General features: G+C 39.5%; 1 protein-coding gene across 2 annotated transcripts in view; it reads left to right on the top strand.

The window, feature by feature from the left end:
* slc33a2 (solute carrier family 33 member 2) overlaps nt 1–2,145 on the top strand; it is a 29,526-nt gene extending 27,381 nt beyond the window's left edge. The window contains exon 6 of one of the 2 annotated variants that reach the window (XM_085424607.1): nt 66–2,145. In XM_085424607.1, the coding sequence (XP_085280733.1) occupies nt 66–263 (198 nt within the window). In that variant the 3' untranslated portion in view covers nt 264–2,145. The remainder of the gene's footprint in view (nt 1–65) is intronic. The other variant, XM_085424606.1, reaches the window with a different exon arrangement.
* Nucleotides 2,146–14,054: the final 11,909 nt, after the last annotated feature.

Genomic DNA, 14,054 nt, shown 5'->3' with positions numbered 1-14,054 from the left:
TTTACCTTCCCCTTTTAATCTCTTTTCCCCTCATCCTACCTCTCGGCTGCCAATTCTCCCTGTAGGCGACCCACTACAGTTTCTTGGCTACTCTCGAGGTGCTGGGGAAGCTGATGTTCAGCGCTCTGGCCGGAGGCTTGGTGGATTGGTTTGGTTTCCAAGTTGCCTTCCTCTTCTTCCTCACCCTCTCTGCCGGAACGGCCCTGCACGTGTGGACAGCTACCTTCACCGGTGCTCTTAGGGAACACCAGCAGCCCAAATGAGATCAGGGTGAAACATCCTGGCTTAGGTTCTGAAACAGTGGTGAAATAATTTGAGTATTTGGACTCATTAAAAAGCTCTTGAATCCTGTTAAATGTAACTCACATGACTTCAGAAACTCATTTCAGTTTACGAGATCTTGAATAAGTTTATCTCAGCCATTTTTAATGGAAAATCAGCCATGCTATTTAAGTACTCTGTCACAGAGTTTTTTTCTTGTTGAGTGTTTTCTTAATTGCACATCATGTCCCTGGCAGATTTGCGATATTTTATTTTTGCATATATAAAGTCTTAAAAATACTGGAGTACGGTGAGGCTTGCAGATACTGGGTAGGTAAGGATTAGTGTGTAGAGTTTTCTGAAGGGAGGATGATGAGGTGTGGATAATGTTGGGCAGTTTGGAGTCTAAAAGAATCACTTGGAATCAAAGGGAAAAAAAATCAAAGCCTTTTATAAAATCATCTGAGCTATTTTAATATTGTCATAAGACAGCAATAAGAGCTGTAGCCAAAAGCAATATTGCTTCTTTGTTATGCTTGTTCGGTCATAATGAACTGTATGTAAATTTGTTAATCATTCTCCTGGGTTGTATGGTTTACAGCTGTAAATGGAAAAAAAAATTGCTACCTCGTATCAACGCTGTATGGTACGATGCACAGGAGGCAAATACAGAGTAGTCAGACTGAGTAGAGCGGCAACACATACAACATGCTATCTAACAATTAACCAATGTAGAGTCATATTTACTGGGACTTTCTCATTAAAAAAAAAAAAAGAATTAAGAGTTACAGATTTAGTATTTACAGTCAGGGTCGTATATTATGGGGAAATAATGAGGACCATACAGCTCATGTAGCCCAGGAACGTGGATAAACTGTTTGTTACATGGCTGTAATACCCAAACACTTAATATTTTATCGTTTATTTATCCTAAAACTTGGGAAAATACTGTGTCACAGCAGCCAAAACATTAAGCACAACATAGCTTAAATAAAGTAGAATAGCTCTGTGAATAGCACAGTAAGGTAAAATGTTAAATTAAAGCTGAAAGTCTAAATTCAAATCAAATCTGTACTGCTTCGTTAAAAAAAAAAATCCATTTGTGGACTTTTAGAGTAAAACTGCAAACAAACAACAAAGGGCGTCTCTGTCCAAACACAAGCCGACTGGACTGGACCTGACTGTATTCTGTTTCATTTCTTTGCAGAGTACAATACTCCTTAATACTTCTTTTCTTTTGTTACCAAATACATTCATCCTTCACTTGGCTTCTTGTAGGAAACCTCAGCCTTACACACTGCATGGTGCCATCTCGTCTCACCTTTGAATCGAACTTGTTATTAAAGAAAACTTGAATGACCAACATCACTGGGAAACTGCAGTTCTTGACAACATTATACTTTTTTTGTGTTTTTTCATGTTAAAAAAATATCAAATGCACAATATTACACGCTCTATATGCTGTAACTCTTTATGGTACTGTATCCTATAGAAAATAATTTTCTCCAGTTATAATATACGAATGAAACAGCAATGTAGAATGTTTTTCTTACAAGGCTCGGTGAGAATAAAAGTAAAATCCTTCACATAGCTGAATGTAATAATAGAAATTAAGTCTTAAAATTCATTGTTGGACAACGATGGACTGGTTTTAAATAAAGGCAGTAACCTCAGCACGTTTATCTAAATAAAAAAAGACTGCTTTCACTCACATGGCACATAAAGGGATGCCATAGCACATCTGTACTCTTTTATCCATGTAGCCAGGTCCGATGACTTGTGGTACGTATAAGCAAAGCATATCTCTTGTCTCTCAGCTACTGTGTTGCCTGAGATTTGCACAAAAATAAAGCTGCTGAGTAAAACGTTGAGTCTATTTTTGTCTTCCTGTTATTGAATTTTATCACGTTTTTATTCTAGAAAAAAAAGGTCCTATGTGGTCTTTGAGGGTACACCTGCCTTTGAAAATCCACTTTTGACTTGTGGCAACCCTGAAAACCACACTGGCTCTCTGTTGTGTCCTAGCTAAGGGCTACAGAAGTCAATAGGCCCCATGTCACATGATCCCCAACCCCATACAGCTTTAATGACACAACAAATGCTATGAAGGAGGATTAAACCAGCTTACATGGCACCTGAATACACCTCCACTTTACACTTCTTCACCCACTGTCGTTATCTGGGCATTTTGTTGTCTTGCGGGATAAAGGGGAGAGTTTCAAGTGAGCCTTATATGTATCTGTTTAGTTAGGTCTCCATAAGCCTTTCCAAAGTTTGCACTTCTCTCCATAAAACAATCCCTTCTTTCCTTTAATTTTTCCTCAGAGATCACTGTAAATGATTTCGTATGAAGAAAGAGGTTTGAAACAACTGCAGGCAAATAATTTGTGAGCTCTATTTTAAAGCCTGTGCAGATGAGAGTAAAGAAAGGTAAGGAAGTGGTCTTGATCCAGCAGTGCTGATGAGAGTGAGACCTCCTACTGCAGTTGCCAGATTGCCACAAACCTCCCTGTGGTGAGAGTGAGCATCTGAGGGCTGACCTCCCTGCCACAGTTGCCCATTGTAGTGACAGACTGGTGGTTTTGATGTGCGTGTTGGTGCACATGTTAACTCCTAACTTTGTGGAATAAAAATCCTGGGAATTGCATAAGAGCTGTTGCCAACTCGACGACAAGATGGCTCAATTCATCAGGCATTTGCTGCACACACAGAGCTGTACCTATTCTTTGAATCAGCAGTGCTTTGTGTTAGTCCATGTGTGGATTTTGTTGAGCTGTTATCACCAGAGATGCATTCCCTATATGGGAAGGTAAGGGTGTTTTGTTTTGTTTTTTTCCCTTTGCTTTTTATCAGCTGCGATTGTGTTTCGTTCATTAACAATTGGGTTGGGGCACAAGTCTGGTCACATCACCAACTTTATACCTGTATCACACAGGAGGCACAGCAAAAGGAGATGCCCCATTCACGCTGTGCCAAGCCTGATCAGCTAATCACAGTGTCACAAGACTCGCCACAATGACACCGAGACAATAGGAAACACGGAAATAATAAGGCGGATTTTATGCGCTGCCTAGAACGGAGAGAGTTCGCTGACAGTCACATCTCCTGCCTGGTAGAGTTACCTCTGGGGAGAGAGGGAGGGAGGCAGAGAATGCAACATGTTTTAATCTCGGCAAACAAAGGTGTTGTATCGCTTTTTTCTCCCTCGCTTTTGTGTCCGAGTGCTTCGGGGGGAGAGAGGTGTTGGCTTTTGGTGCTGCTTTTGTCCTGCGGTTGGCAGAATGGTCTTCTGGGAAACCTGAGTGGGCAGGTGGAGGAGCGATCAGCAGCATCAAGTGTCACAGTGTTTCCTCCACCGGTGTTTACTTTTTGTTTATTTGGAGAAAGAGAGTCACGGACACCTCTCTCTCCCTCTCTGTCTCCTTCTCCTCTCACTTCCAAGCTCATCTCTCCTTCCCACCGCTTTGTCTTTAGTCTTTGTATTCCTCTTCTGCCATCTCGACTAACTTCACTCTAGGACATTTTTTGATGGGATACACAAAGATTTCAGACACTTCCTGTTACCTGAAATAACCAAAGAAAGATTAGGGAAATAAATACCATCTGACCATTTAAAATGCATCTAATGTTGATGGTATAACCAAAATGCCAGCATATTAGTCTTCAAGGTATTATATGTGTTACAGAATACTATGTTTGCCTTCTGTCCCCAAGCATTTATAGGCAAGCTTTTATTCTAATGGTTATGAATGCGAAGGCCAGTTACTGTCCTGTTGGAGCACTTTAAAAACATATCATATTATCATATGGATATCTGTACTAATGGAAATTAAACTTATCAACCCAAACAATCAGTGTGAAAAATTATGTGGGAAATTTCATGCAGCAGTTCAAAATGATACTCAGTTTGTATGCCCCCTCATGCTTGAATGCATGCCTAACAAAGTCTGAGCATGACCCTAATGAGACGACGGATGGTGTCCTGGGTGATCTCCTCTCAGGTCCGGACCAGATCATCACTCCTGGACAGTCTGATGTGCAACCTGGAGGCACTGGGTGGATCAAAACATAATGTCCCGGAGGTGTTTTGTTGGATTTAGGTCAGGTGAGCGAGGGGACCATTCTGTGATATCAAATCCTTCATCCCCCAGGAACTGCCTGTGTATTCTCGCCACATGAGGCCATACATTGTTGTGCACCAAGAGGAACCCAGGGCTCACTGCACCAGTGTAGGGTCTGACAGTGGGTCCAAGGATTTCATCCTGATACCTGATGGCAGTCATGGTGCTGTTACCTAACCTATAGAGGTCTGTGTGGCCCTCCATGGACATACCTCTCCAGATCCTCACTGACCCAACACCCAGGGCTGAACAATGATACAGGCAGCATAACGTTCTCGACAGCTTCGTCAGACACTTTGGCATCTGTCACACGCTAGGTTTGACTTGCTTACATCGGTTAAATGCATAAGGTGCCAGTAGTGGACCTGCCAATTGTGGTATTCTATGGCAAATACCAGTCGGGCTCCACATTGTCAGGCAGCGAGCACAGGGACCACTAAAATATGTCAGGCCTTCTTGCCAATCTGAGGTGCTTAGCAGGCTCTGGCAGCTGTTTCTCCTTGTATAAAGGAGCAGATGGCCAAATCCAGCTCTTCTAGAGTAACTACCTGTCTGCTGGAATGTCCTCCATGTTTGTGAGACTGTGCTGGGAGATACAGCAAATGTGGCAATCATTTGTATTGATGTCCCATCCTGGAGGAGTTGGACTACATGTGCAACCCCTGTAGGGTCCAAGTATCGCCTCATTTTACCAGTAGTGACACTGGCCCTAGCCAAATGCAAAAATAGTGAAAAACAGTAAGAATAGGTGAAGTGGGTAAAAATGTCCAAATCATCTGAAACTGATCAACAGCTTACTCTGCTACTTAACAGACCAGATCAATATCCCAGAGGTTTAACTGACTCGATGCTGCACTCTGATTAAAAAGAGTCTGAAGTGTCTAAATGTGAAGGGAGTAAATGCACAATCAGTAAGAAGTCTGACCATATACTGGAATACAGGAGAGCAACCCTACTTCTTGATTTGTGTCACCAATGTGGAGCAGGGAAATTATTTTACTGCTATTGTTAAATAATCATCATTATTACCATTGCATTGATAATATAATCTGCAGTATGATCATTGCTTTGACAATGTAACAGATAGCTTTAAGAAGGCCTTAAGATGTTATGCATACAGTTATTATGTTGACCTTGTATTTCAGGTGCAGTTATGACTATTTTATACACAATGCATATCTGTGCTTATTAAAGAGTTGGAGCTCGGTCAATTAATTGGGGGTTGGAAGCTTTGTTCGGCGCGATGTCCGGACAATCTATTGTGCAAGTGACTTGGAGCCATAGAAGGAATTGCAGTACATGCTTACAAAACACTTATATATCAGGTCATTTCATATTAAGGTTTTAGTAGAAGTTCTTGGTTAAAACATTTATTTAGTAGAAGACATACATATAGTCTCAGTGAGCCTCTGGTCTGGTGAAAGGTCAGAAGTGCAACAGGTGAATTGAGAAAGAGCATTTGAGGACGAGACACAGACAGTTAGTAGGTGAAGAGGTGACACAAAGAGCATGTGAGGTCAACATACACACACACATGAGTTAGATTTATTTAGAGGAGAGATTAGTCATGTCTCGGTAAGAAAGAGGAACAATTCACTTTAAGACAAGAACGGAAAGTACCAGCCATGAAAATAGAAGATGATCTTCTGTGTTAAAAGTCTTTGTGGTGTTGATCTGATCTATGTATAAAATGTATCTGTGACGCATGAAGGGGCGTCAGTAAATCAAACCCTGATGCTATAAAATATCTGTTCATGCTTTGATTAAGTTGAAGACTACTTGCTTTCGGCGTACAGAGTTTTCTTCCCACACGTGTGTATTCATTAAAAATCATTGTTTGACCAAGAGCTTCTGGACCAAGGGTGGTTTGTACTCTCCCTCCTCAATTTTGAACCTTAACACCAACAATACATTTCCCAGTTTATGGTCTTTGTTGCTGGTTTCAAGTTTTCTTCAGTTCTTCAGTATTGCACAGAGTTTGATTGATTGATTGAATCTTTATTTTGAACATGTTGAAAAAGTACAACAACATAGAATTAAAAGAGACAAATAAACAAAGCAAAACAAAAGGAAAACGAGCAACCACAACTCCAAATAACTTTCATGTTCAAAAAGGAGCAGGAAGAAGCATAAGCTTATTTAATCCCACCCCTTTTCCACTATCTAGTAATCAATAGACTACGTAAATACTTCCTTGCAATTTCATTATGTCATGTGTATTTTTTTTTATTCTTTTTTATATATATATACATATATGTTTCTATCTATCCATACATACGTATATACACATACGCACATATACACATTTTCAATAACCCCATTAACACCTCAAAGGATTCACAATCTACAAATATATATATACCCATACCAACATACCCGTGCACCCGCACACACATAAAAATATTAGACAAGAACACCCTATCAAATCTCTACCTCTTCCCTGTACCCTGTAAAAACCATGTCCTTAAACCGCTTTTTAAACTGCGCCATGCTCGGACATTGCTTCATATCTTTACTTAGTCTGTTCCACAGTTCATTTTGTATAGACTTGAAGTAGACTGAACACTGTTGTATTATAAAGACTATGAGATAAATGACATGAAAATATTTCACTCAATGTCATTTTTGAATGTTTCTGCATTTCAGCGACAGATCGCAAAAAGTTACTAAGACCAACAGTTTCAATTGCACAGGTCAATTTATGGGAGGCAACTACAGCAACTACACTATTATTTTGGGAGGAAAGTTTTAAATCGGTGAGGTTTGGCTGGACTAAATGTAAGTAGTCATTTCTATTTAATGTCAGGTTCTGTGAAGATGGAAAAAGATTTTCAATGTATTTTTATCAATTTATGACAGTTGACCACATTGCATGTAATTGCCTGATAGCAGACTGATTGCAGAATCTGTGTTGATGCACCAAAGCTGCCCTGAAGACATTAACTGACTGTTAGTGACCTAAGACCATGTTTCCCATCTTTGACGCATCCAATTCAAAAGCAAATTTGCAAATTCATTGCACAAGTTCACAATAATTTTTATTGTTCCCTGGTCAAAAACAATACAACAATAAAATTTTCTGTAAGAAACCCAGACAGACTGGTAGTCTTAAAATAAACCTTCAGTACTATATAATAAAAACAACCTCGTATGCAATGTCCTCTGTTTGCCTAAAACACTGCCGTTCCAACAATTCAAAGAGAAACCCTAACACACTCATAGGTTTTACAGGTTTAAGCACATTAGATATGTTGCAGTATTAATATTCAAACTTCCAGGTGAAAGGCAATAGGAAAAAAAAGCAGAAGTGGAGCAGAAAGAGATTATCTGAAATGAGATATCCAGTGACTGAAGTGCTAAGAATGTGCAACAAATTAGTCTGATAATGCTGGCATAATATTACCTTATCACCTTAGCCGAAAACACACATTCAACAAAAACTTTTTCCTATGAAATGGCAAATGATCCATCTTTACTCTTTACTCTGTCTAATAAATAGGTATTGTATATTTTGGTAGGGTTTTTTTTTTTTTTTTTAGCACATAGACATATTCAATGGGAGTTTAGTAATTTAGGTAAAAAGGAATCCAGTGATCTTCGTTCAGATGGTGCTACTGTGGGTTCCTTTTTGCTTTAACTTGAGTTTGCTGTGTTCAGAAATTCTCCTTCAGTTCTATTGAAAACTATTATTTTATGTTTTCAAAATTGAAACAATTTGTCTCATACACATACCAAATTTGCAAAACACAGCCAGCACATGACCATCTATCTTATTCTGTCATTTCAGGGTTTCTCATAATCGTGTTTTGGAGAATTTTCTTTTGGGGGAATTAACAGAAATTCAATGCAATTCATCAAAACACACACGCACATGCACATAGACACACACATAATCCCCTTAACTTAATTGAGAAACAGCCATTTTCCATTTTGATGAAAGCCTGAGTAGAGTTTTCAATTAGTTGCTACTGAAGTGCTACGAGTTCACCTTCTGAGCAGCCGTCTGAGCAGTAACAACAAGCCCAACCTAAATGAATAACTTAATGTAGGGATAAACTGTATGTTGTGCTCCCATCTTATTATTAATACACAGCTAATTTTCATTCAGGATCTCTGCTCCCTGCCAACATAATCATAGTAGTCTATTTTTAGGAGCGGGGTTTTAATTGGCATGAATATTCCAATGAGAGACAATGAAGCGCGTGCTGAAGGCGGCAGTGTAAACAGGCATTGAAAGCACAAGACACCGAATTTCACAGACAACATTAGCAAGCCACACACCAAGTGTGTCTTACTCATAGGGTGAGAGGTGAAGTACAGCCTGATCGGGTTTTGAGTCTGTCGCACCCATACTCAGTTGGGTTGGTTAACCCAAGAAAATATCCCCAACACCATTACACCACCGGCCTTTGAACCCTTGATAGAAGGCAGGATGGACCCGTGCCTTTGGGTTGTTTACAATAAATTCTGACCCCACTACCTGAATGTGATGGCAGAATTTCAGACTCATCAGATCAGGCAGTTTTTATTTAAACTTCTATTATCCAAGTATGGTCAGCCGGTTTGAGTTGTAGCCTGAATTTCCTGTTCTTAGCTGACATGACTGGTACTTGGTGTGGTCTTCTGCTGTTGTAGCCCAAGCTCTGACATGTTCTGCATTCAGAGATGCTCTCCTGCATATGTGGTTGTAACGTGTGGGTATTGGAGTTATTCCTGCCTTCCTATTAGCTATAAGTTTCCTATCAGCCTCTGACCTCTGGCATTAATAAAGGATTTTCCCCCAGAGAACTGCCGCTCACTGGATATTTTGTATTTCTGGATCATTCAAGGTTCAAGGTTCAAGGTTCTTTATTTGTCACATGCATAGTTATACAAGTATAACACACAGTGAAATGTAGACTGATACGCTCCTCGACATGTGCAAAAATTGGGGGGGGGGCTGTAGAGGAAAAACATTATATATATATATATATATATATATATATATATATATATATATATATACATACATATATATATATATATATATATATACATACATATATATATATATATATATATATATATATATATATATATATATATATATATACATACATACATATATATATATATATATATATATATATATATATATATATATATATATATATATATATATATATATATATATATATACATGTGTGTGTGTATATATATATATATATATACATTTATTCATAGATTCTTTGTAAACCCTAGACATGGATGTATGGGTATATCAGCAGTTTACTCAGAGCATCTTGTCTGATACTAACAACCATGCCCCATTCAAAGTCCCTTAAATCACCTTTCTTTCTAGTTCCAAGTTTAAACTTCATGTAATCGTCTTGATCAGAGCTGCATGTCAAAATCTATGTTGATGCTGCAATGTGATTATTATTATTCATTAGCTCAAATGAACAGAAGAACAGGTATCATTATTAAAAAGCAAAAATATTTGAGGATTCAGAAAAGCAAGCTGTGAGTAGCATCATAGCATGTTATTATCAGTATCATAGCTAGACTAGTTAATAGTTTGCATACCAACAGAAGACCAGTGTTGCTAATTAACTGCAAAAACAGTTTCCATAGCCGTGTACACCTATTAATACAAACCAACTGAGACACTGTCTTACACTTCAGGTAACTGAAAGGCTAAATGTCCTATGGTAAGAAGGTACTGATCGTAGTGTATTCATCGAGACATCAGACACATCCTGCTTCTTGTTCCTCCTGTCCATTCTCCCGATCCTGATAAGACTGGCACTCAAACATGTATTGATGGATTTGAAAAGTTTATATTTTCAGTCAAGAATAAAAAAAATTATATCTTTTGGTAAGTTTGGCTGACAATTTACCATTGGAGCCTGCTTGGTTTTAAGCATCTGGTCCTGTTTGTGGAAGCCAGGTGAGCAGCAGCCAACCAGAGGAAACTGATGTTACAGCAAAGGGGTGGTATAAAAAGGCATGAGCTCACTGAATGATCTGAACTTTTTTTCTCAAAGTTTGATGCGCATGTGTTTTATCACAGCTGTATTTCCTGCAATGCAGCTTTTGACGTTTAACAAATGAAAGATTTGCTCAGACTCAGAATAATTTCTCCTCAGTTGAATCCAGTGATCGTAGCATTTCCTCCACACTATTCTGATTTTACCGTGATTCTTTTTTAATGAAATTAAATAAATAAATGAAAAAATAACATTTAAAAATGAAATAATCTAAACCACATGTGTGAGAGTTTGAAGTGATTGGAGCTGCTCTGTGGCGAAACAGCCTCTGCTATCCAGTCGCTCGGTGACGGGCTGGGATGTGACAAGCTGCCAGCTCATATGGTGCCTAGCCTGAGTCACTTAGCTCTGGTCTGCCTAGACCCCTTCATCCTATACTCTTCCACGTCTTCACTATCTCTCTCTCTCCCACCACACACACACACACATACACAGCATCCTCTTCCCCAGCCTCATTTGAACCATTAGAGCCAGGACAGGAGAAGCCTCATTCTTGTGCACACACCCCACTTTTTCTCTTTCATTTTCTGTCATCTATTTTCTGACGCCTTTGGTACACTCCACCATCTCACTACCCTCACATGTGGACAACCCATGGAGACTAACTCCTGACCTGATGATGGAGCCTTTCTAGGTCGTCTGTCTGTCCATCCATCCAAATGTTGTCTCTACAATGTCATGGTGAGTGATGGCTTAGGAGCATCACTGTAACTGCCCAGTTATTTGTGATGTCATAGTGTTATAAATTCAGCAGAAAGGCAAACTAGTAGTGCTTTTTAAATATATGATTAAAAGAAGGGTTTATGTTGATGGAAACGTAAAGTTGAACTGAGCCAAAATTGAAGGCAAAACTTTTCAGGCTTCTATTATCTAGCTTTGGTGAGCCTGTTAAAATCATAGTCTCAGTTTCCCATTCTTAACTGACAGGAGAGTCACTCGGTGTGGTCTTCTACTGCCGCAGCACATCTGCTTCAAGGTTTCACGTGTTGTGTGTTCAGAGATTCTCTTCTGCATACCTTGGTTGTAATGAATTTGAGTTACTAGTGACATCAACAAGGCATTTTCACCTTAGAGATGGTTGTGTGGGAAAATCTCAGCAGATCAGCAGTTTCCAAAATACTCAGCTAATGAATACGTGAGATAACCATGCCATGTTCAAATTCACTTGACTCACCTTTCTTCCTTTTTTGCTGATTTGGCTCAGTTTGAAATTCAGCAAGTGATCTTTGTCATGTCTACACACCTAAATGCATTTAGATGCAGCTATATCAGCTGATTCTGTTATTTGTTTTAAATTGCTGCTGAAAACTTATTTTACAGGTTAGCTTTAGCCCTTTATTTTTGGCTATAGTTTGCAACTATTTGCCTGTATGTGTGCGTGTATGTTGTAATGAATGTCTGACTGTATGGTTGATTATGTGTCTATATGTATGAGCATGTGTTTTTTGAGTAATCCTATACAATGAAAGTTATTATTATTATGCGATTGGCTGATTCGATTATTTACGTTAACGAGCAGCTAAAATTTGAAAATTTTTGTCCCCATCCTGAAAACGTGACTCGATGAAAGAAGCTGGTTAGGGCATCTGGTTAAGATGCCTCCTGGGCACCTCCCTTTGGAGATTTTCCACGCACCCCTAACTGGTATGAAAGCCTGCAGTAGACCCAGAACGGGAGAGAGAGAGATATCTTATCTGGCCTGGGAATGCAATGGGATCCTCCTCTGGAGGAACTGGAAGTGCAACCAGCAAGAAGGACATGTGGAACACCCTGCTTAGCCTGCTGCCACTGTGGCTTCACTTTGAATAAATGGAAGACAATGCATGGATAAAATGTCCATTCATTCTTAAAATAATATTCCACATTTCCTTTTGGTCTCGTATTGGACAGAATTCCAAGTCTTTTTGATGAACAACCTGTGTTTGATCTGTTCATCCACAACAACATCGCCTTTATTTGTCACTCTACACTTTTTACACTGCAGGACAAGCTGCACTTGACTATTTTTCCTCCACCTGTTATCTGCAATGACACAACATTAACACTATTGTGTGAACAACAGCAACAAGGCAAAATCAGACACACAAAATACAGTTAACTCTTGTTTTCTTTTAATGGATTTTATGCTTCTATCTATTTGCTTTATGATATAACCACTAAGAATCTGAAGCATTGACAAATTAAGACAAATTAAGAGCATGAGTCAGATATGTGTAAGTTTTAATTAAGCACAATTAACCATAAAACCACCTCCAGCTTGTCCGGGGGAACGCCAAAGCATCCCCTGGCCAGGCGAGAGATGTAATCTCTCCAGTGTGTTCCCCCAGACAAGCTGGAGGATGGATGGATGGATGGATAACACAGAACACCAAGCCTATTTTTAATCAACTAGGATAGGCCATTTAACATTTTTTCATTGCAGACATTAATATCTGCATCTTCATCTTTTTTCAATTTTCAGCATCTGCTATTTCCTGCACATGACTTGGATGTAATAAAGTGATAGAGTGAAGGATTGGTGGAGAACCATGGATTAGAAAAAGGAAGAAAATAAAGGCTAAAGGATAGAGGGGGAGGTACAGGACCATTACTGGGCTCTCTGGCATCATCAGGGATTCAGCCTTGGGTCAGAGCTACTAATGAATGTCTCTCTGCCATGCTCTCAATCTTCCCCAATCTCACATACACAACAATCATATTCAAAATGCACACTACATGTACAGTTACGCATTCATGCACGCTTGAGTGCTTTGAGCCATACAAGCAGACACATGTGAAAACCCAAGTGCACAACTACGTACACAGACACACTCACAGCTGAGCCGCCATGTCCAATCCAATAAGGTTTTCACACAGTGTTAAAAAAAACAAATAGCTGAATTTATGCTTCCTTCTGGGGTCTCAAACTGTTTCCATCTTAATTCTGGTGCAAAGCCATTTGTTGCGTACATGTTATTTTCTTGCATCGAAATCTCTTCAGTAACACAGCACAGGCCTGTTCATCCCATTTTCCTGTTGCTTCATGGAGAAACTAATCTTGTATTATCATTCATGTAAGTCTCGATGTGTCATCTGCAAGACAAAAGAAAAACAGTTTAGTCACCTATATCTCCATGTACCTTGAAAGCCACACCACTTGTGCATCTCTGCAGTCTTTCAGGGAAAAAGGGCTTACAGTGCCACGCTGCTGAGAAAAGCCAACTCATCCCCACCAGCATTTGTTGTGCTCCCCTTAATCTAATTCAACAGCTAGAACCACTGTGACAGCAGCTTCTTGCTTCAAGCACTAAATTATAGTCTTGCAGGGAAACGGCAGCAAAAATAAAGATGATATGGAGAATAAGCAAGAGTGGAGACAGAGCAACAGAGAAGATAATGCACGCGGATAAATTAAGATGGATGTGGGATAGAGAGAAACAGGGGCAAGTATACAACAGAGCAGGGGTGTATCTGGTGGGACCGTCAGAGAGACAGTGCATGGATTGATGTAGACAGCTGGACATGGGGTTTTTAATCTGTCTAAATAGGATCTGCCCAATGCAGGTTTTTCTCCCAAACAGCAGGCCCAGCACTGGGTTTGCGACAGCCAGACAACAACTCTCAGAAATGACACCACTGTTCTGCGTGTATGTATGTGTGCGAC

The sequence above is a fragment of the Rhamphochromis longiceps genome, linkage group LG12 (assembly GCF_057381845.1).
Source record: "Rhamphochromis longiceps isolate RC_006_pf linkage group LG12, R_longiceps_female_GT1.1, whole genome shotgun sequence".
NCBI lineage: Eukaryota > Metazoa > Chordata > Actinopteri > Cichliformes > Cichlidae > Rhamphochromis > Rhamphochromis longiceps.
Note: the sequence above shows the minus strand (reverse complement) of the source record. Positions and strands in the feature narration are given on the sequence as shown.